At 38.3% G+C, this 26,927-nt stretch overlaps 1 protein-coding gene across 1 annotated transcript in view; it reads left to right on the plus strand.

Moving 5' to 3' along the window:
- Positions 1-6,189: 6,189 nt before the first annotated feature.
- LOC139764906 (protein MMS22-like) overlaps positions 6,190-26,927 on the plus strand; it is a 33,348-nt gene continuing 12,610 nt past the window's right edge. Inside the window, exons 1-14 of the mRNA XM_071691974.1 lie at positions 6,190-6,266; positions 6,947-7,097; positions 8,308-8,539; positions 10,191-10,458; positions 11,953-12,198; positions 13,067-13,180; positions 16,525-16,788; positions 16,956-17,206; positions 17,923-18,026; positions 20,505-20,665; positions 21,382-21,584; positions 22,988-23,082; positions 25,199-25,321; positions 26,273-26,492. Coding sequence (XP_071548075.1) covers positions 6,968-7,097; positions 8,308-8,539; positions 10,191-10,458; positions 11,953-12,198; positions 13,067-13,180; positions 16,525-16,788; positions 16,956-17,206; positions 17,923-18,026; positions 20,505-20,665; positions 21,382-21,584; positions 22,988-23,082; positions 25,199-25,321; positions 26,273-26,492 — 2,411 coding nt within the window. The 5' untranslated portion in view covers positions 6,190-6,266; positions 6,947-6,967. The remainder of the gene's footprint in view (positions 6,267-6,946; positions 7,098-8,307; positions 8,540-10,190; positions 10,459-11,952; positions 12,199-13,066; positions 13,181-16,524; positions 16,789-16,955; positions 17,207-17,922; positions 18,027-20,504; positions 20,666-21,381; positions 21,585-22,987; positions 23,083-25,198; positions 25,322-26,272; positions 26,493-26,927) is intronic.

Here is a 26,927-nt window from a genome sequence, read left to right on the forward strand (position 1 = left end):
TCTCAGGTCGACACAACAGTACTAAACACTAGTCACCCTCAGAACTCTATTTTATTTATATAAATAATAAAGACTAATTCATTATTTATAGACATGGGTAACTAATGCAAAGAATAGTCCACCTCATCCATCGTATCCAGTTTAAACCTCTGTCATAATGTAAGATGGTAGAAACTCACAGATTAGTGTAATAGGAATATAACAGAATGGTATGTGGATAATTCAGACATTTTTTCACATTAATCTTTATATTTGTTTATTTTCAGTGGTGGATATTGTTTTGGGAATGGCTCCTTTTATTCTACTCGTTAAACTCTGGTGGTACATAGTAAATTAGTGAAATTAATCACTGTATAGCAAAAAAATGTAATTAGTGGAAGGTTGTGTTTTACTGAATCTACTGGGTTTGGGTTGAGAATTTTACATGTTAATGCCTATTCAAAAGTATAACGAGAAATTTCTTCACTCATAGGGTCATATTTCATGACTTCATGCTGTTATTATAATAGGGGAAACCATCCGCTCGCCCTTTGTATAATGGGTGGGAAGGAAAATATATGATTTTATTTATTATATTTTGTCGCTGTTTCCCGCGTCAGCGAGGTAGCACCAGGAAGTAGACAAAGAATGGCCCATCCACACACACACACACACACACATATATATATATATATATATATATATATATATATATATATATATATATATATATATATATATATATTTTTTTTTTTTTTTTTTTTTTTTTTTTTGCCGCTGTCTCCCGCGTTTGCGAGGTAGCGCAAGGAAACAGACGAAAGAAATGGCCCAACCCACCCTCATACACATGTATATACATACGTCCACACACGCAAATATACATACCTTCACAGCTTTCCATGGTTCACCCCAGACGCTTCACATGGTCTGATTCAATCCACTGACAGCACGTCAACCCCGGTATACCACATCGATCCAATTCACTCTATTCCTTGCCCTCCTTTACCCTCCTACATGTTCAGGCCCCGATCACACAAAATCTTTTTCACTCCATCTTTCCACCTCCAATTTGGTCTCCCACTTCTCCTCGTTCCCTCCACCTCCGACACATATATACTCTTGGTCAATCTTTCCTCACTCATTCTCTCCATGTGCCCAAACCATTTCAAAACGCCCTCTTCTGCTCTCTCAACCACGCTCTTTTTATTTCCATACATCTCTCTTACCCTTACGTTACTTACTCGATCAAACCACCTCACACCACACATTGTCCTCAAACATCTCATTTCCAGCACATCCATCGTCCTGCGCACAACTCTATCCATAGCCCAAGCCTCGCAACCATACAACATTGTTGGAACCACTATTCCTTCAAACATACCCATTTTTGCTTTCCGAGATAATGTTCTCGACTTCCACACATTCTTCAAGGCTCCCAGGATTTTCGCCCCCTCCCCCACCCTATGATCTACTTCCGCTTCCATGGTTCCATCCGCTGCTAGATCCACTCCCAGATATCTAAAACACTTTACTTCCTCCAGTTTTTCTCCATTCAAACTTACCTCCCAATTGACTTGACCCTCAACCCTACTGTACCTAATTACCTTGCTCTTATTCACATTTACTCTTAACTTTCTTCTTTCACACACTTTACCAAACTCAGTCACCAGCTTCTGCAGTTTCTCACATGAATCAGCCACCTCCGCTGTATCATCAGCGAACAACAACTGACTCACTTCTCAAGCTCTCTCATCCCCAACAGACTTCATACTTGCCCCTCTTTCCAAAACTCTTGCATTTACCTCCCTTACAACCCCATCCATAAACAAATTAAACAACCATGGAGACATCACACACCCCTGCCGCAAACCTACATTCACTGAGAACCAATCACTTTCCTCTCTTCCTACACGTACACATGCCTTACATCCTCGATAAAAACTTTTCACTGCTTCTAACAACTTGCCTCCCACACCATATATTCTTAATACCTTCCACAGAGCATCTCTATCAACTCTATCATATGCCTTCTCCAGATCCATAAATGCTACATACAAATCCATTTGCTTTTCTAAGTATTTCTCACATACATTCTTCAAAGCAAACACCTGATCCACACATCCTCTACCACTTCTGAAACCGCACTGCTCTTCCCCAATCTGATGCTCTGTACATGCCTGTATATATATATATATATATATTTTTTTTTTTTTTTTGCTATATATATATATATATATATATATATATATATATATATATATATATATATATATCGGTGTTTGCTTTGAAGAATGTATGTGAGAAATACTTAGAAAAGCAAATGGATTTTTATGTAGCATTTATGGATCTGGAGAAGGCATATGATAGAGTTGATAGAGATGCTCTGTGGAAGGTATTAAGAATATATGGTGTGGGAGGCAAGTTGTTAGAAGCAGTGAAAAGTTTTTATCGAGGATGTAAGGCATCTGTACGTGTAGGAAGAGAGGAAAGTGATTGGTTCTCAGTGAATGTAGGTTTGCGGCAGGGGTGTGTGATGTCTCCATGGTTGTTTAATTTGTTTATGGATGGAGTTGTTAGGGAGGTGAATGCAAGAGTTTTGGAAAGAGGGGCAAGTATGAAGTCTGTTGGGGATGAGAGAGCTTGGGAAGTGAGTCATTTGTTGTTCGCTGATGATACAGCGCTGGTGGCTGATTCATGTGAGAAACTGCAGAAGCTGGTGACTGAGTTTGGTAAAGTGTGTGAAAGAAGAAAGTGTTTTAGATATCTGGGAGTGGATCTGGCAGTGGATGGAACCATGGAAGTGGAAGTGGATCATAGGGTGGGGGAGGGGGCGAAAATTCTGGGAGCTTTGAAAAATGTGTGGAAGTCGAGAACATTATCTCGGAAAGCAAAAATGGGTATGTTTGAAGGAATAGTGGTTCCAACAATGTTGTATGGTTGCGAGGCGTGGGCTATGGATAGAGTTGTGCGCAGGAGGATGGATGTGCTGGAAATGAGATGTTTGAGGACAATGTGTGGTGTGAGGTGGTTTGATCGAGTAAGTAACGTAAGGGTAAGAGAGATGTGTGGAAATAAAAAGAGCGTGGTTGAGAGAGCAGAAGAGGGTGTTTTGAAATGGTTTGGGCACATGGAGAGATTGAGTGAGGAAAGATTGACCAAGAGGATATATGTGTCGGAGGTGGAGGGAACGAGGAGAAGAGGGAGACCAAATTGGAGGTGGAAAGATGGAGTGAAAAAGATTTTGTGTGATCGGGGCCTGAACATGCAGGAGGGTGAAAGGAGGGCAAGGAATAGAGTGAATTGGATCGATGTGGTATAGCGGGGTTGACGTGCTGTCAGTGGATTGAATCAGGGCATGTGAAGCGTCTGGGGTAAACCATGGAAAGCTGTGTAGGTATGTATATTTGCATGTGTGGACGTATGTATATATATATATATATATATATATATATATATATATATATATTTTTTTTTTTTTTTATACTTTGTCGCTGTCTCCCGCGTTTGCGAGGTAGCGCAAGGAAACAGACGAAAGAAATGGCCCAACCCCCCCCCCCCATACACATGTACATACACACGTCCACACACGCAAATATACATACCTACACAGCTTTCCATGGTTTACCCCAGACGCTTCACATGCCTTGATTCAATCCACTGACAGCACGTCAACCCCTGTATACCACATCGCTCCAATTCACTCTATTCCTTGCCCTCCTTTCACCCTCCTGCATGTTCAGGCCCCGATCACACAAAATCTTTTTCACTCCATCTTTCCACCTCCAATTTGGTCTCCCTCTTCTCCTCGTTCCCTCCACCTCCGACACATATATCCTCTTGGTCAATCTTTCCTCACTCATTCTCTCCATGTGCCCAAACCATTTCAAACACCCTCTTCTGCTCTCTCAACCACGCTCTTTTTATTTCCACACATCTCTCTTACCCTTACGTTACTTACTCGATCAAACCACCTCACACCACACATTGTCCTCAAACATCTCATTTCCAGCACATCCATCCTCCTGCGCACATCTCTATCCATAGCCCACGCCTCGCAACCATACAACATTGTTGGAACCACTATTCCTTCAAACATACCCATTTTTGCTTTCCGAGATAATGTTCTCGACTTCCACACATTTTTCAAGGCTCCCAGGATTTTCGCCCCCTCCCCCACCCTATGATCCACTTCCGCTTCCATGGTTCCATCCGCTGACAGATCCACTCCCAGATATCTAAAACACTTCACTTCCTCCAGTTTTTCTCCATTCAAACTCACCTCCCAATTGACTTGACCCTCACCCCTACTGTACCTAATAACCTTGCCCTTATTCACATTTACTCTTAAATTTCTTCTTCCACACACTTTACCAAACTCAGTCACCAGCTTCTGCAGTTTCTCACATGAATCAGCCACCAGCGCTGTATCATCAGCGAACAACAACTGACTCACTTCCCAAGCTCTCTCATCCCCAACAGACTTCATACTTGCCCCTCTTTCCAGGACTCTTGCATTTACCTCCCTAACAACCCCATCCATATATATATATATATATATATATATATATATATATATATATATATATATATATATATATATATATATATATATATATATATATATATACTTGTATTAACTTTCTAAAATGGGAAACAGAAGAAGGAGTCACGCGGGGAGTGCTCATCCTCCTCGAAGGCTCAGAGTGGGGTGCCTAAATGTGTGTGGATGTAACCAAGATGTGAAAAAAGGAGAGATAGGTAGCATGTTTGAGGAAAGGAACCTGGATGTTTTGGCTCTGAGTGAAACGAAGCTCAAGGGTAAAGGGGAAGAGTGGTTTGGGAATGTCTGGGGAGTAAAGTCAGGGGTTAGTGAGAGGACAAGAGCAAGGGAAGGAGTAGCAATACTCCTGAAACAGGAGTTGTGGGAGTATGTGATAGAATGTAAGAAAGTAAATTCTCGATTAATATGGGTAAAACTGAAAGTTGATGGAGAGAGGTGGGTGATTATTGGTGCATATGCACCTGGGCATGAGAAGAAAGATCATGAGAGGCAAGTGTTTTGGGAGCAGCTGAATGAGTGTGTTAGTGGTTTTGATGCACGAGACCGGGTTATAGTGATGGGTGATTTGAATGCAAAGGTGAGTAATGTGGCAGTTGAGGGAATAATTGGTATACATGGGGTGTCCAGTGTTGTAAATGGAAATGGTGAAGAGCTTGTAGATTTATGTGCTGAAAAAGGACTGATGATTGGGAATACCTGGTTTAAAAAGCTAGATATACATAAGTATCCCTGGGGATAGGGGAGAAAGAATACTTCCCACGTATTCCCTGCATGTCGTAGAAGGCGACTAAAAGGGGAGGGAGCGGGGGGCTGGAAATCCTCCCCTCTCAATTTTTTTTAATTTTCCAAAAGAAGGAACAGAAAAGGGGGCCAGGTGAGGATATTCCCTCAGTGACCCAGTTCTCAGTTCTTAACGCTACCTCGCTAACGCGGGAAATGGCGAATAGTTTGAAAAATATATATATATATATATATATATATATATATATATATATATATATATATATATATATATATATATATATATATTATCCCTGGGGATAGGGGATTAAGAATGCTTCCCACGTGTTCCCTGCGTGTCGTAGAAGGCGACTAAAAGGGGAGGGAGCGGGGGGCTGGAAATCCTCCCCTCTCGTTTTTTTTTAATTTTCCAAAAGAAGGAACAGAGAAGGGGGCCAGATGAGGATATTCCAAAAAAGGCCCAGTCCTCTGTTCTTAACGCTACCTCGCTAATGCGGGAAATGGCGGATAGTTTAAAAGAAAAGAAAGATATATATATATATATATATATATATATATATATATATATATATATATATATATATATATATATATATATATATGTATGTATATATATATGTATATATATCAACACGTGCATATACATATATAAACATATACATATTCATTCTTGCTTGCCTTCATCCATTTACGGCGCTACCCAGCTCCACAGGAAACAGCATCGCTGTCTCCCGCTTCAGAAGACCACATTTGTTCACACAGTCTCTATCTGTCATGTGTAATGTACCGAACCCACAGCTCCTTATCCACATAAATCCCTTTGGTGGCTGAGGTGGCGAACACATCCAGCGATCATTTGGCAAATGAAGGAACAAAATACCCAGCGCATCCACTACCCAGCGCACTGCCAGCGGTGTGTAAATAAGTAAGATGGCGCCAGGTGTTTGAACGAGTCCGCCAATAATTATTCTCCAATTTAGAGCAGGTATAGTCATCCCTAGAGACAGATTATCACAGTATGACCACAGAAATACGAGTTTTATATAAGGTGATGTTGATTAAATTGATGTAAGATGTAAGGTGTGATTAGGAAGGTGAGAAAAATGTTTTCCTTAGGAGTATGAAAATGGTTGTATGTATAATGAACGTGTTTGTATATATAAAAGGTGTTAATTACTTTGAAATGTGTTGCTGGCATACTTATAAACTGTTTCTATAGGAATTAGATAAGGTAGATTTGTAGTTTAAGTGTCACACACACATCTACCTTAAGGACGAAATATACATGTATGGTTGAGTTTAGGTCCAGACCGGCTACAATATTTGTTCTATGATCACAAAGAACATCATGTTCACCTCAGAACATATATAACATTTTTCCGCCAGACGTTATACAGTATTGTAGGTAATGTAAATTGTAGATTGATAAAGGCTTGCATCAAAAATGTGACTCTGAACTGTGAACAAGAAAGACGTAATGGTTTATGAGACTTGAACATATTTATTTACAGGATTGATCTTGTAATAGAATTAAGAGAATTTATGTATCTTGAACTAGAATGTAGTGCAGGATTTGCGGTCCGTAGCGTAGAACTTTATTTTGTAAGCCGTCTCAAGACCGCATCTGAAAGTTTTACATAAATATTCTTGCATTTTTTCTTTTAGGGGTTGACACCTGAGGAAAGGATGTCGATAACTCCCCCTCTAACACCTCCCGAGGAGAGGAGTGGGGAGTTGTTGATGGAGAGTGACAGTCTTGATTACATGGACTTCTTTATCAACGAACTTGATACATCTCCAGTCAAGGAAGATAAAGGTGATATTTCAACAAATGTTTATATTTATTTTTTGTTTTATAGTTTTTAGACCTCCTTGTCACCATTACCTCAATGTAGAAAACAGTTTATGAGATGTAGTTAGATATATAAATCAAAGAATGATTCATTGATAGCAAAGAAGGATGCTTTCGCTATTAACCATAATCAAGTTGATGTGAGCTCAACTGAATCTAATGAGTATCCCTCACGAAAACATATCTATTCTGCGATACTGTATATTATTTTGTCCCTCCCTGTTCTGATCGGCATGACTGTACTTTGGCGTCTCATAATCTGATCTATACATCCCTCATTTATCTTACACTGACCTCTAACATGACTGTACTCTTCTTGCTATATCATAATATCCTTATTTCGTACCTCACTTTACAAGAATCTCTGTCAAATGGAAAGATAAATGATTAGATTTGCAGAATTGTTTAAAGTCTCTTGGGGGTAAAACCTGAAAGATTTGCAGTTAATCGCATTGTTTTGGTAATGATTTGTTTTGTGTAATAATAGTTGAATATACTTAAAGTAGTTTACTAGTTTGCTTTGTATGTGAATTATCTCATTATTGATCTAACCTCACCAAAGTAGGAAAGACAGTAACGAAATCTCTTCATCGTTGTTTTGGGTATTTATTGGTTGCAGTGTGTCGTAATTTTGATTTTTTATATTCATTTAAATGAAATGCATTACTGCTTCCTCTTTAATCATGACATTAGGGAGATAGATTACATTAGCATCTGCTGCATATAATCCTTTCCGCTCATAGGTTTTTCAGTTCACAATCTCTTGATGAATGTCAAATCATTTGAACCATTGCCTTTCATGAAATGTGTTAATTGATCACGTCACATTTCATGAATTTTTCCTTCTTTAGATGTGGAAGGTAACACATCTAATACAAATGGAGCAGATGATTATGAGTACAGTAATCACTTGTCACATCTATGTTTGACAAGCTGTTTTGTATATTAAAGAAGGAGATTGTATACTAGATAATGTTATGACAACATATGAGAGCAACAGAGACCTGCAGGGAAAATTAGATTACATTATGAAAGTCTTCTGGATGTCCTATTCTGTATATAACTTGGGAGATGTTACAAAAAATGTGTCAGGTTGCAGGTACGTATTGTGTTTATTATTGTTTTTATATTTTTGATATATGAATACAACTTTTAACTAGTGCTTTCTTTCCAGTATCTTCACCTCCCACAAATGATGGACCATTATTATTTTCTTGCTTGGGCGAGATGCGTAGGTCCGAAAATCTCAGTGACTCATCGTACATGTGCCAACAAACCTTAGCAACACTCCTTCAGTATAGAAATCCATGTCCAAGTGCTTTGCTGGCCCCAGAGGTCATATTCCACTTGCCATGCACAGCGGATAACATACATTTTAATCTTTCCCACTTTTTTATGGCACTCAGGTTTGTCACCCATTTCAAGTAATTATTGTAGATTTCCTTAAGACATGATATTAAGAACCATTTATAATATGATATCAGTAAAGTGAAGTGGAAAGAATGCCACTTTCCTAAATGCAGAACACATTTCATTCATGCCAATGGTTAGAGGATTGTAGTTACTTGTTGTGGTGATTTTGGTATCTTTACTGGAGAGCTGGTAGGGAGAATGCTGTAATGTGTATTTTGAAAAAAAAAAGAGAAATGCTGAAGACTTAATTTTGTAGGTTCATAATATTATTCTTGCTTTTTGCTGTCTTATAAGTATGTGCTGATTCTTTTACGAAAATGTTCACACTATACATTTTGTTTGTGAATGTTTAACACATTGAATTTTACTTCATTCATGCAGGCAAAAGGCAAAGGGGATGAAGGTGAGTGTTAAATTACAGAGGCATAAGTTTGTTGAGTACTCCTGGGAAATTATATGGGAGGGTATTGATTGAGAGGATGAAGACATGTACAGAGCATTAGATTGGGGAAGAACAGTGTGGTTTCAGAAGTGGTAGGGGATGTGTGGATCAGGTGTTTGCTTGGAAGAATGTATGTGAGAAATGCTTAGAAAAACATATGGATTTATTTGTAGCATTTATGGATCTGAAGAAGGCATATGATAGGGTTGATAGAGATGCTTTGTGGAAGGTCTTAAGAGCATATGGTGTGGGAGGTAAGTTGCTAGAAGCAGTGTAATGTTTTTACCAAGGATGTAAGGCATGTGTACAAGTAGGAAGAGAGGAGAGTAATTGGTTCCCAGTGAATGTTGGTCTGCGGCAGGGGTGTGTGATGTCCCCATGTTTGTTTTATTTGTTTATGGATGGGTTGGATAGGGAGGTAAATGCAAGAGTTTTGGAGACGGGCAAGTATGCAGTCTGTTGGGGATGAGAGGACCCGGGAAGTGAGTCAGTTGTTGTTTGCCGATGATACAACTCTAGTGGCTGATTCAGGTGAGAAACTGCAGAAGTTGGTGACTGACTTTGGAAAAGTGTGTGAAAGGTGAAAGTTGAGAGTAAATGTGAATAAGAGCAAGGTTATTAGGTACAGAAGGGTTGAGAGACAAGTTAATTTGGATGTAAGTTTGGACGGAGAAAAACTGGAGGAAGTGAAGTCTTTTTGGTATGTGGAAGTTGACTTAGCAGCGGATGGAACTATGGAAGTGGAAGTGAGTCACAGGGTGGGGGAGGGGGCGAAGGTTCTGGGAGTGATGAAGAATGTTTGGAGGGAGAGAACATTATCTTGGAGAGCAGAAATGGGTATTTTTGAAGGAATGGTAGTTCCAACAATGCTGTATGGTTGTGAGGCATGGGCTATAGGTAGGGTTGTACGGAGGAAGGTGGATGTGTTGGAAATGAAATGTTTGAGGACATATGTGGTGTGAGGTGGTTTGATCGAGTAAGTAATCAAAGGTTAAGAGAGATGTGTGGAAATAAAAAGAGTGTGGTTAAGAGAGCAGAAGAGGGTGTGTTGAAATGGTTTGGACATATGGAGAGAATGAGTGAGGAAAGATTGTCTGTAATTTTGAGGAAGCTTTGCAGTCTGTAGAATCTAATATTTTATTGTTTACAGTAGTTTTTTAGAGTGCCTGTTGCCAAATATTAAAGATTGGAAACATTTTCAGGCAAGGTATAACAGAACTGGAGAAAGGAGCCCAGTCAAGTTTGTGCACAAGCCAGAGTTGTTATGAGATGCAGTATCCGAAGATCCGACGTGATAGTGTGACTTTCTTGAATTGCTTAGCTTCTCATATATATAGCTTGGGGTTAGAAGGGAACGAGGATATCTATCAGATGGTAATTAGAGAAATATTGGACACTTTACTTTTCCTGGGTCCATTGCATGAACTCCAGGAGCATGTGACATCTGCAGGTTCTCCACAAGGAAATAAGGTATGGCTTATTCCATTACACTGATCCACTTTGTGTTATGCATGAATCCATAGCTTTAAGATTAGTTTTATTGTTCCCTGTTTTCCAAGTGAAAAAATATTTTTGTTTGTTTCAAATAGTATCTGAAGTGTCATTAGACTTCTGTGGTAGTTTTTAAACTGCTAGGCATTTATTTAATGCTGTAACTATTATGAAGGGGAGGGCAGGGGAGTATAGTATAGCTTTAATTTCTGTAGCTGCAGGACTATATTGCATCATCATATATTGGTTACATCTTTGCAGTGTACCTGGGTGCTTAATTTGATTAAATTCTTGTATCATGAACAAGGAAGGAACAAGGAGAATGAGTTGACCAAATTGGAGATAGAAGGACGGAGTGAAACAGATTTTGAGTGATTTTGGCCTAAACATGTGAGAGAGTGAAAGGCATGCATAGGATAGAGTGAATTGGAATGATTTGGTATACATGGGTCATTGTGCTGTCAGTGGACCGAACCAGAGTATGGGAAGTGGCTTGCATGAACCATGGAAAGGTCCATAGGGCCTGGTTGTGGACAGATAACTCTGGTTTCAGTGTATTGCACATGACAGCTAGAGACTGAATGTTAGGGAATGTGGATGTTCTTTGTCTGTTCCTGATGCTATCTTGCTAACGTAGGAAGTGGTGATCAAGTATGGAAAAAATGAATGAGTATTTATGCATCCATAATGTTTGCCATAGAGAAGCTGTTACAGGTCTTGCAAGGGCTTGAAATTTGTATGTTAATCAGGTAACATTATATTTGATCCATTCTAAGTAGAAATAAATTTTGGTAGCCCATAGTGTTGAGTAATTGCAGTTTTAAATCAGGAAAATTGTTTGTAAAGTCATAGTGGTTACATGAAAAACACTTTTCTTTCCAAAATGTTTGCTGTTTTTAGCAGTAGAAGGGTACCATTAGGAACAGGCGATGAAAAGGCCTCATTAAATTGCATCCATTCTCCAGCTATCATGCACAATGCACTGAAACTACAGCCCCCTGTCCATAACCAGGCCTACAGACCTACCTTTCTGTGGTTTTTCCCTTGCAGCTTCATATACATTGGGTCAGTCTGTTGTCATCAAATGGCTCGTAGTGAAAAGTAACTTGAAGTGAAATGTGAGAATTTGGTTACTTGCTTTATATAACTATAAATGAAACCACTTTTCTTTATGTGATTTGAAGAAGCAAACCAAACCTTCTCTTCATCCATACCTACCTTTCTAGATTTTACATTGGTGTCCCTGCATAACCACATGCTGTCTCCAGCAAACTGGATGCCCTCACACTGAAAGAAAACTTTTTTGTGACTATTATTTCAACATACTCTGGATTTTTTTTTGGAAGTCATGACTACACTGCTATTTATTACCAGTGAGGTATGTATCGTGTATATTATCAACGTCACTTGTAACAACTCTGACTATTATTCAGTACTAATTTGGGAATATTATTGTATAACTTTATATTACAGTGTCCATCTGCTGCCTACCACTTATTACACCTTCATTTGGATATACGATGGTGGAGTCTTGCCATCTTGCACCTTCTGTCTCTGTCTGCCTACCATTCTGTGGATTTACCACTCTTAGTGTCAGAGCCACAAGGTCCTCAAGGGGGAGGTGAAGTAGAATCAAGTCCTGAGCCGTCACTTCTAGAGCAGTGTGCATCCATGATAGTGTGGGATTTGATTACTATCATGTGTCGGGAAGGGTTCAAGGTTAGTAATGATGATTTGAATGATGAATGTTTCTGATATTTTTCTATCTTTACGCTTCCTTTTATGATAGTTTAGTGATATTAGGAATATTTGCTGGTAATTGTGTTTTTGATAAAGAAAAATGAAATGTCAGTAATTTTATAATCTCTGTCTGACTGTCTCTCTCTCTCTCTCTAAAGCTGAGACAGTATGGGCAACTGAGACCCAAATCTGGGCCATCTCATTAATGCTATAAATACAGTCTTGGCGGAAAAGATTGGCATGATAGGGCCTGTGCCAGCATTTTTTCCCCGTTTGTATCACCCCCTAAAATGTGCCTCTAAAATGATGAAGAATACTTTGGCAGCTCATGGATTATGGTGGGGAGGGGGGACCCCTGGGGTAGCAACAGATGGCAGTCTGTCTGCCTGAAGCTATTGTGGTGGGTCGATGTTTTTTATTTTGTTTTCCCTCTGACATCTACTTTTTTACCCTACCCATGTGTACTTTGTGGTGGATTTTTGCTGTAATATCTGGCCCTAAGGACTTGTCTAAAGAGGATATTGCTGCTGTTGTAGCCTTGTACAAGGCAGGGAAACTATAGGACTGGCACTACGAACCTATGCTTTTAACCCTTGGTGGCCAGTGAACGTTTCAAGATCAGGAACTTAGTCATGACAATGAAGGACATGATGGAATGTGGACATTGTTTTGATTTGTTTATAATGAAGGTCATAAACGCATTTTCAAAATAAGATGTACTTTATGATAAGAAAGGTTTGATTATACCTGAGTCTTCATGTTGGGACAAGTTCTAACTTAGATTGCATACAAAACTAATAATTTCAAGGCTTTTAAAGATTTAAGAATTCTACTTTGGTATTTTCAGAAGAGTGTGAGTGAATTGCACCAAGTGGTTGGATTCTCTTGTACTTGTTCACATGAGCTGGGATTGATCACACTGCACTTTCTGGACTACAGACACACACATCTTGGCAAGCAGGTAACATAGGATGTCTTCAGGTTTGGTTATCTTGTTGATAATTCTTTACAAAGTAATTTGTGTATTCTGTAAGTATGATGTTAGTTTTTTTTTTTTTTTTTTTTTGCTTTGTCGCTGTCTCCCGCGTTTGCGAGGTAGCGCAAGGAAACAGTCGAAAGAAATGGCTCAATCCACCCCCATACACATGTATATACATACGTCCACACACGCAAATATTCATACCTACACAGCTTTCCATGGTTTACCCCAGACGCTTCACATGCCCTGATTCAATCCACTGACAGCACGTCAACCCCGGTATACCACTTCGATCCAATTCACTCTATTCCTTGCCCTCCTTTCACCCTCCTGCATTTTCCCGCCCCGATCACACAAAACTTTTTTACTCCATCTTTCCACCTCCAATTTGGTCTCCCACTTCTCATCGTTCCCTCCACCTCCGACACATATATCCTCTTGGTCAATCTTTCCTCACTCATTCTCCATGTGCCCAAACCCATTTCAAAACACCCTCTTCTGCTCTCTCAACCACGCTCTTTTTATTTCCACACCTCTCTCTTACCCTTACGTTACTTACTCGATCAAACCACCTCACACTACACATTGTCCTCAAACATCTCATTTCCAGCACATCCATCGTCCTGCGCACAACTCTATCCATAGCCCACGCCTCGCAACCATACAACATTGTTGGAACCACTATTCCTTCAAACATACCCATTTTTGCTTTCCGAGATAATGTTCTCGACTTCCACACATTCTTCAAGGCTCCCAGGATTTTCGCCCCCTCCCCCACCCTATGATCCACTTCCGCTTCCATGGTTCGATCCACTGCCAGATCCACTCTCAGATATCTAAAACACTTTACTTCCTCCAGTTTCTCTCCATTCAAACTTACCTCCCAATTGACTTGACCCTCAACCCTACTGTACCTAATTACCTTGCTGTTTGTATGGATATGTAATTACCTACTCATGATTATTTATTTGTGCTTATGGAGAGGAAGCTTTACACATGTAGGGTCTGATATCAGTATTTCTGTCGAAGATTGCTTTTAGATTTTAACCACATAATTCTGTCAAACTAACTTGTGAATTTCCCATTACTTTTAGTATCTCCTGTTTTTTCCTTTGTCTTATTCAATGTGTTGTCTGCTCAGTGAGTAAAGAAGTATCTTCTCATGTCTTTCCTGAAACTCCTCTTGTTTAACTTTTGGCTATCATTTTGTTTCAGATAATTTGTCAGTATTGATATCATGACTCATGAGGATCGTGAAGGTGGTTTTCATCTTCCCACTTCATCTCCTCTCCTCCAGTGGGAGTAGTTCAAGGGCTTTTTTTCCTCTTCTCACTACTTGTCTCTTTTAAAGCTGGCACCATTGTTATTGCATATCATTGGACCTTATGCAAGCAAGTCAAGTGGTTTCTTTATGTGGTGAAATGGAGCTGGTGATGAATACTTTACCATGGGTCAAATGTACACTGCAAATATTTTTTTGTCTCTGTGTTTGAAGAAATTATAACCTTACCAGGATATGGTTTGCTCCCTCTCAACTTTTCTGATGTGATGTTCTGTAGATAAGTTAGGCATAATGTTTACTCCCATGCCCCTTTCACAGCCTGGTTCTTGCACAATAATTTGTTAGCCTTGTGTTATATTCAAATTATAACCTGTTTTTACCCCTTCCCATTATTGTTATATAACCCAAAGGACAACTTCTCTGGGAGTTCTCACAGCTTCAAGGCTGTGCTATAATTAGTAGCTGGACTCAATTGGAATGAGTAGTTCTTTGATGAGATTGTATTCTGATGGTCCACTCTTGCTGAAGGAGATTTCAGTCATAGTATAACCACAAGTAGGTAGAGTTCTGTAATTCTTCCATTTCTGTTTTCATTACACTTATTTGAGTTAAATTACAAAAGTAGGTTGTGGAAGTTAGGCAGCCACCGACCAGGAGGTATATGAATGGTGCTACCTGCTTAGGTATTGGGAGGATTAGTGATGCTTGCGTAGTGAGCCAGCTCTTCAGTGGTTGTCAAATTGCTCTCTTTTGACTCAGGTAGCCATCTTTTTTTCTGCCTTAGCTGCATGTGGACTGCTGGCATTATGTCCACAAGCATACAATCTCTCCTTGCACACAACACTAAACAATGCTGAACTCGCATAACTCATTCTTCATAACTAGATTTTCTTGTGGTGAGTGCTCTGATTAGCTTGCCTTATAGCAAAATGGTAAGAACAGTTGGTGGAAGTAGTAGGTAGGAACATTAGATGGAAGTAGTAGATTGGAACATTAGGTAGACACATTAGTTAGAAGTTGATGGTATGAACATTAGTAGGAACCTTTGAAAACACTGCTTTAGAGGTGCCCTCTGCTATTGGCCTGTTAAGGATTAGGTTCTAAAGGCTAAGAAGCAGTCCTAAAGTTTAACAGTTATTGAGACTTGCTGTGGCCACCCCGTTGAAGGAGTTCCCAAAGGGAATGGGCATCATAGATATAGATAGGAGGAGAGATTTCAGTAGCTATTTGTTTGCCAGCTTCTGCATCTCATCACTGTCTAGCTGTAAGAGTCTCTCTTCTTGAACGCTCTTTACCGTCGCTGTACTTCCATGTGTTATTTGCTCCTTTTCATTTGGATAGTTTGAGATCCATCAACACCAGTCTGACTTTTTTGCTTCATTCATAGCCATGGGAAGTAAAGCATCAAAAGTTTTCCTGCAGTTCTAAAACATACAGTTGACATACCTATTTCTCCCATCCAAAGTGTTAATTCTTATACAGAAGTCAAAAAGATGTGTTTCACATGACTGCTTCCTTCTGAATTTGCCTCTCACACTTAAGAAATTTCTTTAACCAAGAATTTCTTTGTATTTCCTGTTGATTTTTTGCCCCAATTCGCAGATCATGCCTTTTAAGGACTGGTTAGTAGAGTGCAACTTTTTGTTCCCCCTTTTTTAAAGATAGTTACTACATTTAACCTCTTACATTCCATTTATACGTAACCCTTCATATGAATTCTGAAACCTGTATGTATGTAGATATTTGTGATTATTTATTTCTGCAATATGGGAAGGGAATTTTGCACTCATAGTATCCCTTCATTTTAGAGAATGAAAAGTTAGGCATTGGACAATTGCTTGGGGAAGACCATAAAAACTGTAAGAGAGTGTTCATGGAGAATTTAACCAGATGTAATGCCACCAGAATGTTTACGGTAAGCTCTTCTGGAGTCAGCTTCCTTTTGAATGTAATAGGATATACTGTACAGAACTAGTGATATGATAAAAACCAGCTACAAATTTCTGTGATGGTCGCATGTTTTATTTATATTTTTTTGTTTCAGAGTTTCTGGGATCACATAAGATGTAAACTTTTAGTTCTCCTTAAGATCTGCAGTGATTCCTCTTCTCCATCTGCACAGTCATCTTCCAGCATCTCGTCACCATCATCAAGCTCTTTGGAGACCTCAGAACAAAGCTTCCATATCATTTATTTCCCACCTGCTATAGTTAAGAAAGTCCAACTTCCTCACGTATGGTGGATCTTCTGGAATTTTTCTAGACTCTACGGATTTGATATGAATGGAAAGAAATTAACAGAAAAATCAGTAGGTTTGATGTGTTGATTTCTTGAGATTAGATGAGTACAATATAAAGAGAACTCTTACTCCAATTAAATGTATATTAACTAGGATCATTAATGTCATTAGTAATGGTACTGTAAACTTAATTATAGATTACCATTATAATCTCAAGCTTTTTTATCTCTCTGCAGATGGAAATCAGAAGTGAACCAAAGTTGCTCAGAACTCTCATCAAGTTGTCTCTAGGTGAACCTAGAAGTGGACATCAGCCAACTGAAGCTGAGCTGAGATTTTATGTTCGATGTTGTTTGAGTCTGGTGCAACTCTGGGGAGGAGAACGGAGCAGCGAGTGGGCTGTAGCTTTGTGGGATTATTTTTCCAAACACCTTGATTCATCTTTTCTCCTTCCTGGTGCAGGCTTGGATGGGCTTGCATGTATTAGGTTAGTTATTAGTCTCCTTTATGAACACTTTCATTTTGAATGATAGAACAAAGATTAGTATGTATGTTGCTGAGGGACAGATGAGTGAAGGAATGAGAGAGAGAAAGATAGGCTAACAGAGATGGACCAGAAAAAGAAGACTAAGTGGAGACAAATAGAGACAGTTGCTGTTGTGTAAAGTGGTAAGGATTGACAAATAAACAAATAATTGAAGACAGATTGGCTGACTGATGTATAGTTAGACATACACAAACAAAGTTGATGGGCAAAAGAAATAGACAAAGATAGGGACAAAATCACCTAGACAGATATGGACAAACTTTGTATGGCAAACTTCAGGAATCAGCATTCAGGAATTAAAGACACTATGGTTAAGTTCCTGAATGATTTAACTTTAAGGGGATCTGTGCTTGAGTGATGAAGTTACTGATATTAATGCCCAAGTCATGAAGTCATTGATGGATCATTGCTAATTTTAATAAAGGAAGGGTGTAGACGGTTTAGTTTCAGTGGAAACACACTTATTTCATAGAATATAATTATGAATTTAATGTGAATTGTGCTGCCACAAAAAGATGAGACACAGCTTAAGGGGTTAAGATTAATATGTTTGTTTATGAGTTTATAGGATTTTTGTTTTCCCTTCAGATCCTGTGTAGAAATGATTTCTTTGTATTTCACTCAAATTAGATTGATTAGATATCATTATTTTACAGTAAAACGGCAAGTGGTTGGCTGCAGCAGGTTAAGTCTCGGTCTTGTGATGCAGCAGCAATAGGGAAGTCTGAAACTTCATGGCAAATTTTTCTTAGGATTGTGGGTAAGTCAAGAATGGATATTATATTTTATATATATTCTTTCCCATATAATGAAAAAATGAGCCATATGCCCATGGCTTTTAGAAATGGAGGGTGGAATATTGCTCATCAGTTTGGGATTTATGCCACCTTGATATGGTCCATAATCCCAGACACATTTTGGTCTGCCAGACCAAGGTAATAGCTTTTTTCATAGCAAGTTGCCAGTCCTAGGCAGTGGTACCTAGATCAAGATCTGTTTTTGTGGGGAAAATAGTGTCACCTGTTTTAAAGTGGAGGTAAATCTGCAGTTGAAATCAAGATAATAAAGAATTCAGGGAAAACACAAGAAGGTGAAAGAATTCAGTTTAGCTGTAGAAGGAAAGAGGAGCCTTGGAATCAGATAATCAAGTTGCCAGTGGTCACCTGTTGCTTTGTGTTCTTTATATGTTGAAGATGATAGAGACTTTCATCACAGTTTTCAAATCTGAATACATGTATGTCCATATTCATCTTATGCCATATCCTAACTTAGCGAGGTACCTTTTGGAACAGATGACTGAGCTCTCAGCAAAGATTCCTCACATGGCTCCTATCTCTGTTGCAGCTACTTAGAAAGTTGATACAGGATGTCATGATTTCCCCTCTTCCCCTCCCCTGCTCCAGTCCATTTATGTTACCTTCTTTGTGTGTCTATATCTCTGATTCCCATTCTCTCTGGGAACTCCCATCAAGGGGATGGCCAGGGCAAAAGGGTTTCCACTAGTCCCTGTCTTTACATGCCTCCTTCCACCATTTCTCTCCTTCGAGTATTCTTCCACTCTATTTCCTCATGTCACAGGTAATATTCTTCTCACACCAACCCCTTTAATTGTACTATCATACACTTTCCTTGTAAACTTGCCGTCTTCCATTCTTTCCACTTGCCTAGATCTCCTCAAAGTATTATGCTTCACTGCCTTTACCATTCCACAATTCATTTCATTTGCATTCCCTGCCTTATTTTATCCTTCATACACCCATTCGTTTCTCTCTTCCTTCCATCCAGTCATACCACATCCTACTCTCAAACAGCTCATTTCCCAGCTTTGATTTTTGACTCATTCTGTGACTCATTCCTTGTCAGTGTTCCTTGTAAAAATTCAGGATGTAATGTGCTTTCTGTTGGACCATCCTTCTCCCCAGTTTAGTGTGGGCTTTTACAGTGAAAAACTGTATAGAAAATTCATGATTAAATTTTTTAGGTAGTAGGTGGACTGAAGCAGGGAATGTGAAGTGACTGGGAGAAACCATGGAATGGTGTGTTGAGTGTGGTTTGGATAAGGGACTGTGGCTTTGATGCTTTGCACCTGACAGATAGAGAATGGATGCAAGTGAAGGCAGCCTTTCTCCATCTGTTCCTGGCACTAACACAGGAAACTGTGGACAAGTATGAAAAAAATGAAGGTTGTAGATAAGCACTCATCAGGCTGGTACAACTGTCAGGGTGTCAGGAGTAGCGACACCAACAAATTGACCCAGTACTGCAGTTGCTGTTACCATTTGGGAGTGTCAAGGGGTGAAGTGAGGGTTGATAAAAGAAGGGGTGGCACTTTTGATGAAGCATGAATTTTGGGACCATGTGAAAGAGTGCAAGAAATCAAGATAAACATTTTTGTGGGTTAGAGTGAATGTAGATTATAAGATTAGATGATAGTTAAAGCATGTGCGCGTGAGCATCAGAGTTGGTTATTATAGGTGATGTATTCAAGGAGTGGTGGTTACTATTGAAAATGTATTAGAATGTTCGGTGGTGGTTACTATTAAAGGTGCATTAGAAGAGTAGTGATCAGTATCTGTTGGTGCATCAGAAGAATGATGGTAACTGTTTAACGGTGCATCAGAAGAGTGGCAGTTATCATGAATCAAAAGAGTGGTGGTTACTATGTAATGGTACATTAGAAGAGTGTTGGCTCCCATTAATGGTAAATCAGAAGAGTAGTGGTTACTGTTAATGGTGCATCAGAAGAGTGGTGTTTACCATTAATGAGAAGACAGAAGAGCAGTGGTTACTGCAAAGGATGTATTAGAAGAGTATCAGTTACTATAAGTGGTGTATTGGAAGTAGAAGATAAAGTTTGAGTGACATGAAAAGAGCCTTATTATTTTTTTGAGCTTCAACCTTCCATAGAACTTTAGAGAATGGTGGAATATTTTGAAATCCCTTTTAATGGAAACATGGCATATGAAATTGAGTTTCAGATTAAAAGTTTTAAGCATAGAGGTACAATTTTTTTTCTTCTGAAAACAAGAAAAGAATTGGGTTAAACTCCATCAAATTGATAATACTGCCTCTTGTTTTTTGTGTTTGATGGTTTTTCAAAGTGATATTAATCATGAATGAGAAAAGCTCGTACATACACATTAAGATAGTTTATTTTGAATTATTAGGATATTATGATTTCTATTTATGCACAGTCTGTGCAATGTGGTATTGGAATTTTAATTCTTTGATATTTTAGTGGGAGTGGTGCAGAGCAGTCCAGCAGAGTGGCGACAGATGAGGGGTCGCATTTATTCAAAGTTTCATGGCCGTAAGATGTCAGAACTCTCGCCAACAGGACTTTATAACTCCATAACTTTGTTTTTAGCTCTTGCTAATACAACAGACATTGTTGATGTGGTAAGCATGTCATTAAGCACTTTTTTTTCAGTATCTTTTCTGTTCTATAAAGATTGTGTTAAAGGTATGTTGTATATGTTGTGGAGATGAATAAATGTATTTGATATTGTATGGGATGAGTTGTAGGGCAAGTAAAATATATTTTGTATAAGAGAAAGCAAAAACAGTTTTTAGTTTGAGATATACAAATGCATTGGTAATGAAGTCAAAGGTTGCAGCCAAGCAAAGTTAGGTTTCCTTTTTTATGACTGTCCTGTTTTCTGTGAAAGTGGAGGAGTGACAGAACTGATCAGAAGACATAATTTGTTGTTTAAAACTTGCAGAAAATTTATGAATTCAACATGTTAGAATTTTGATATATATATATTGTGCTGAGATTTATACCATTCCTTTTACTGTACCTCGCCTTTCTTCCTTTTTCCTATTTCTCTAAAACATACAGTTTAAGAATTATTTTGCACAGAATGACAGTATGAGGTTCCTTTGCTTTTCCTGTGGGAAATAGGCATCCTTGCCCTTTGCCACCTTTCAGGATTTATTGAGGAATTCACTATTACAAAATTAAGCCCCACGATATCAGATAATTAAAGATTGTTTATTAGCTGTTCTGAAGATTGAAAATGTTTGGATGCTAGCGTTTTATCATGAATTAAGAATTAGAATTGAAATGAATGGTAATTTTCAACCCAACTTTACTAATTATTGGAGTATTTCAGAGTAACAAACTGAGTGAACTGTTGTCATTAGTTCCACCATCCACTGTCAGTAAGTCACGAATTGTATGGCGTGGGTTTTTGGCAACCATTTTACTACTGCTAGGATCTGGATGTGATATTTCTCCTGTTGTTCAGAAGTTTACTCCATTCATATCATCCACCTGCCATGAATACATAACTTCGAGGGATGCTATGCACAGAAGGTTTGGAAAATATGGTTTGAATTTTTTTTTGACAGTTGATGCTATTAAAAGTATAATTAGAAGGTTAATAACATTCTTATTGAAAAAACTTTAGAGTTAAGAATTAAGTAAAGATTTCTGATAAGCTGCCTCGCTGACACAGTAAACAGCAATTAAGTATGATGAATGAATGATATTCTGATAAGCTGTATTTTCTAGAATTCCAGCTCAACAATGATAATTTCACTGTTATCCAGAAACCTTTAAAATGGGATCATGTGAGAATATTTAGACAGAGTGCTTTATTTGTTCAGTAATTTGTTTGCTACATGTAATCAAGAGTGATTCCTTCTTCATCTTGAAACCCATTGATTGTTTATGTCTGCATGCAGGTTTAGTTTGGGGCTATGCTACTAGCAGTGCTTTCCCTATTTTTTGGAAAAACTCTGCGGTTGTTCATCATTTGAATAGATAATGTGGCACTGTGTAAGAAGATCTTGGTTTGTCTACATTAAACGGATGACTAAGCATTTAAAACTGTACTCTCCATTTTGAATTAGAGCCAGTGATGATTGAAGTTGGTTTGACTAAGATTATCAGCCATCTTGAAAGACAGGCTCCTGTCTGGAGTCAGAATCATTTAGCACATAAGCTGTTACTTAATTGTGTCATACCCTCTGCTATTCCTCACCAAGATAGTCCAGCTTGACATCAACTTAGAATATGCCCTTTTGCTTTAAATGAGAACTGTGCTTTTTAAAGCAGAAAAATAATTTGGTTGTATCTGAAAGTAATTCATGTTTGAAACTATTTTAGTTGATTTTTTGTGTGCATAAATAGTGAATGGGATAGGTTTCATTTATTGTTTTGTGTTATCAGATATCTGGATTGATTTATCCTTACTCTTGTTGTTTGAAAGTAAAGTAGCTGAAAAAAATTTCTTGGTAAAAAGCTTGTCGATATGAAGAAGAATCTTCAGAGAAAAAAAAAATTAATGGGATACAATTTAAAAACAAGGAAATCAGTTAATGTGTGATAGGGAGCTAAATATCTCAGTAGTATTATTTTCCTTTGAAAACGTTTTTGTCATAATTTTTTGGACATTCTATTTTAGATGTCACAGATTTTTATGTGTAAAGGTTTCATATTACAAGTATGGATTTAAAGCTAAATTTGATAAGGTCATCTGATTATCATGGACTATGTTTTTTAGCCTTATTAATTCTCATTAGACAGCTAGAGAATGGATGTGAGTGACTGAGGTCTTTTCTTCATCTTTTCCTTGTGCTGTCTTGTGAATGTTGGAAATGGCAGACAAGTATGAAAGAAAAAGAAGCAGAAAGCTTTAGAAAAAAATTAGTGCCACATTAGGTATAGGATGTGTTATTTTTTGCAGATTTAATGTATTTGTCACTTTATTTCAGGGATCTGGGTCAACTCATCACCATATATGCTGATGGAGTCCAGGAGGTGTTTGATCAGAACCATGACCTGACTTTATCACAACATTCCCTTATATGTAAGTGTGATTATGATGTGTCAAAAATCTTTGTGACTCTTACTGGATAAGGATTATTTATGGGCCAGTCACTCTTAAATTTATTTTAAACTTTCAATTAGCAATACAAGCCATCAGATACAACATGTTTTGTGGTGTAACCCTAAGTTGTATTATGCCAGTGAAACATCAATCTGCAAAATGAAATAATTGTGGAGTGCAGTTTGTTAAGGTTGGTTTATGTTTATGTTGTTATGGTGCTTAGAAAATGGATACATATAAGGAAAATAGAAATCAGGAGACGTGCTCTCAAAAAGTAAGTACTTGATCAGGTAAAACAAGGAATACTGAGGTGGATGAAATGAGTGAGGTGGATGGTAATGGAGTAAATAGAGGGAGACCGATGACAACTTGAAGCGACAGGATGATTTGATATTCAGTAAAGGAATGTGCAGAACCCTGCGAGATCAGGATGATTGGAAGAGTATCTGCCTAACTCACTCTTCTGTGTAATGTTAGAAATACTGCAGGATTTTCATATGTAGAATACTATATAAGTCATAATGGTATTAGTTGTGTTGATTACATTACCCTACATATTTGTATGCTAATCCTTCTGTCTAGTATCTTGGAGGGATCAAATGTATAAAACCTCATCTCATGCACACATAACCTAGGCTTGTGTCCTTTGTGCTAAAGCGAATGAAGACTTCCGTGCTGGTGTAAGTGTTTCTTTATCTTTCCACTATGCACTCAAGTTGATTTGTCAAGTGAGACTGATGTCTTTGTTCGTACCTCCAATCTTACACACGAAATGCATCTCATTCTGTCATTCTTCCCAAGAATTCTTATGTAAAATAGTTCTTACCTTTGATGGCTCACTCTGTCCATATGCCCATGTCTTTCCTGGCCTACCTATTCTTGTGTCTTAAACCAGGCGAACATGAATCTTCACAAACTCATCATCTTCCATACATCCTTCAAGTCTTCATTGACCTAACCCATAAATGACCAAGCCCTATTATTTGCTTCACAAGAAGTGACATAAAGATTTACTATAGTTTATGTGAAATATGTAGGTCATATGATATTATATTTACTTCTCATCATGCTCTTCATTAATTTTGTCCTTAAGGATAGGGGAGAAAGAATAATGCCCATTTATTTCATGTGTGTAGTAAAAGACAACTAAGAGGATTGGGAGTAGTGGGGGCTGGAGATCCCCTCCTCATGTATTATTTTTTGAAAGGATGAACAAAGGAAGAATCATTCAATGAGTATCTTTCTGAGACTCATTTATGTGTGTCTACTGCTACCTCGATTGTGTAGGAAATGCATATAAAAGAAAGAATATTGATTTTCCTAATGTTTTATATCTTCGTTTTGTATTCTATGTGTCTTTACCCTTTACACAGGAGGTTGATTCTTTTTAAACCCCACATAATGGTGTTTTGTAGTTCTGAATATTTCTTCTGAAGATGCATCAGTCCTAAAAGTGTTCTCACAATACCTCACTCTTTGTATCTGTCTATTTATGTATCTGAGGCATGTTCCAATTAGAAATCCCCAATGTCCTCATATTGCCATCTTTTCTGCTCTCATTTCCATGCACATTTATTCTTTGTTTCAACATCCATATCATATGCTATATCACCTCAGTACTCTGTCTGGTGTTGCTGGACTCTGTATGCTCGAGGTTACACTACGGGTGAAAAGTCACCATTGGTGAGGCTGTATTTTTGGGAATACAGTCTTGGCAAAGATCTTCTCACTGCATAGGTGTCTACATTTCCCTAAGTAGTGCAGCCATGGGCTGCAAAAGCCTTCAGAATGGTTGTGGGTAACACTGGGACTCTTTTATATAAATTTGTCCTCAGGTAATAATGAATAAACAGATATGTAATTAGAACACTGTTTTTTTCAGAATACTTTTATCTTGTTCAGATATCTTGATTTCTGTGTTCTTTCTCATAAATCTTTAGCAGTTTAGGCTTTTTTATGGTTAGTATGAATGGATAACGAAGAATTTGTATGCATATTCTTCAGAGAAGATATATAATGGTTGGAATGTGCTTCATATTAGAGTAAGATTATGTAAGTAAAATGCTGAAGAAAGACTAAATTTGCTTATATGCAGGTGGAGGTGTAAGTGCAGTTCTTCAGCATGCCGGCTCTGCTGAAATCAAAGCTGTCCTTGGTGCACTAGATGCTGCTCTCAGTAAAGTTCTGTCCATCTCATCAAAGTCTCAGCACCTAGCAGGTTAGTTAAGGGATAACTTCATCAAGCAAATATGTTTCTAATTCATATGTTAACTACTCACAGGATCTAGTTGTGAGTTGATTATGGCTTCTATATTTAGGGGAATTTTCCATGTATTAACTTTTTATCTTGTTTCCATTCATAACACTGAATACCCCTTGTATACCAATTATATCCTCAACTGCCACATTACTCACCTTTGCATTTAAATCACCCATCGCTGATACCTGGTCTCATGCACAAAAGCTGCTGACACACTCACTCAGCTGTTCCCAAAACACTTGCCTCTCATGATCTTTCTTCCCATGACCAGGTGCATAAGCACCAATAATCACTCATCTCTCCCTATTTACTTTCAGTTTTACCCACATCAATCTAGAATCTACTTTCTTACACTCTGTCACATACTCCCACAACTTCTGCTTCAGGAGTAGTGCTACTCCTTCCTTAGCTTTTGTCCTCTCACTAACCCGACTTTACTCCCAAGACTTTCCCAAACCACTCTTCACCTTTACCCTTGAGCTTCGTTTCACTCAGAGCCAGAACATCCAGATTTCTTTCCTCAAACATTCTACCCATCTCTCCTTTCGTCTCATCTTGGTTACATCTACAGACATTCAGACACCCCAGTCTGAGCCTTCAAGGAGGATCATCATTCACCTGCTTGACTCCTTCTGTTTCCCAATTTAGAAATTTAACACAAGGAGGGGGAGTTTATAGCTCCCTGCCCCACCCCCTTTAGTCACCTTCTATGACACACAGGGGACATGTGGGAAGTATTCTTCTCCCCTACTATTATTATCTTTTTATTACAGTATTGATAGTTTTTTGTGTTTCTCTTATGATTGTATAGGGAATAGGATCCCATTCATCATTTTTCATCTGGTATAGGAAATATAGTTGCAGCTTTAGTATGAATTTAGTATTATTTGTAAATATTTGATATTTCAGGAGGAATAGGGCATGAGATTGTGGACACAGTGTGGAGGGAATTTGGTTCTTTCATCAAGTCCCATGCTGCAACTCTGACGCCACCTACAACTCTTGGATCAGTTGCTGCCTCTCTCACCTTCTGTTTAGGTCGAGAAATTAACAGCCCTACTTCAGGACTAAGAGAAGCTGCCTCTGCATTGTTTACTTATTTCATGACCAATGAGGCTGTGAACTCGGTGTAAGTAGTTGATTTCAAGAATTTTCACTTGTGTTGCTTTTACTGCAGTAAGTTTTTGCTTGATAGGATTGATTGTGATGGTATGAATCAGAGTGACTAACCTGTCCACAACATACTTATGATATCTGTAGTGACAGTTTTTTTTTTAAACCTTCTTTACTAAGAGTTACAGGCACAAAAATATTCATTTAATGGTGCAAAACTTGGGAAAGCCAGTGCAGAAATAGAGTATGGTGGCTAAGATAAGGTGGCTAATGTTGTTTTCTGAGAATGAAGAGTTGTAGAAGGTTATAAGTGTGTTTTATGATGTATATAAGCATAGGCAATTGAAGATGAATGCAAGTAAAAGTAACGGTGTTTGACAGGAAGCCAAGTGAAAGTATAAATTTTTGCAAAGCCCTATAGAGTGAGAGAAGAAAGTGTATTAAACTGTGG

The sequence above is a fragment of the Panulirus ornatus genome, chromosome 51, assembly GCF_036320965.1.
Source record: "Panulirus ornatus isolate Po-2019 chromosome 51, ASM3632096v1, whole genome shotgun sequence".
NCBI classification, from domain to species: Eukaryota; Metazoa; Arthropoda; class Malacostraca; order Decapoda; family Palinuridae; genus Panulirus; species Panulirus ornatus.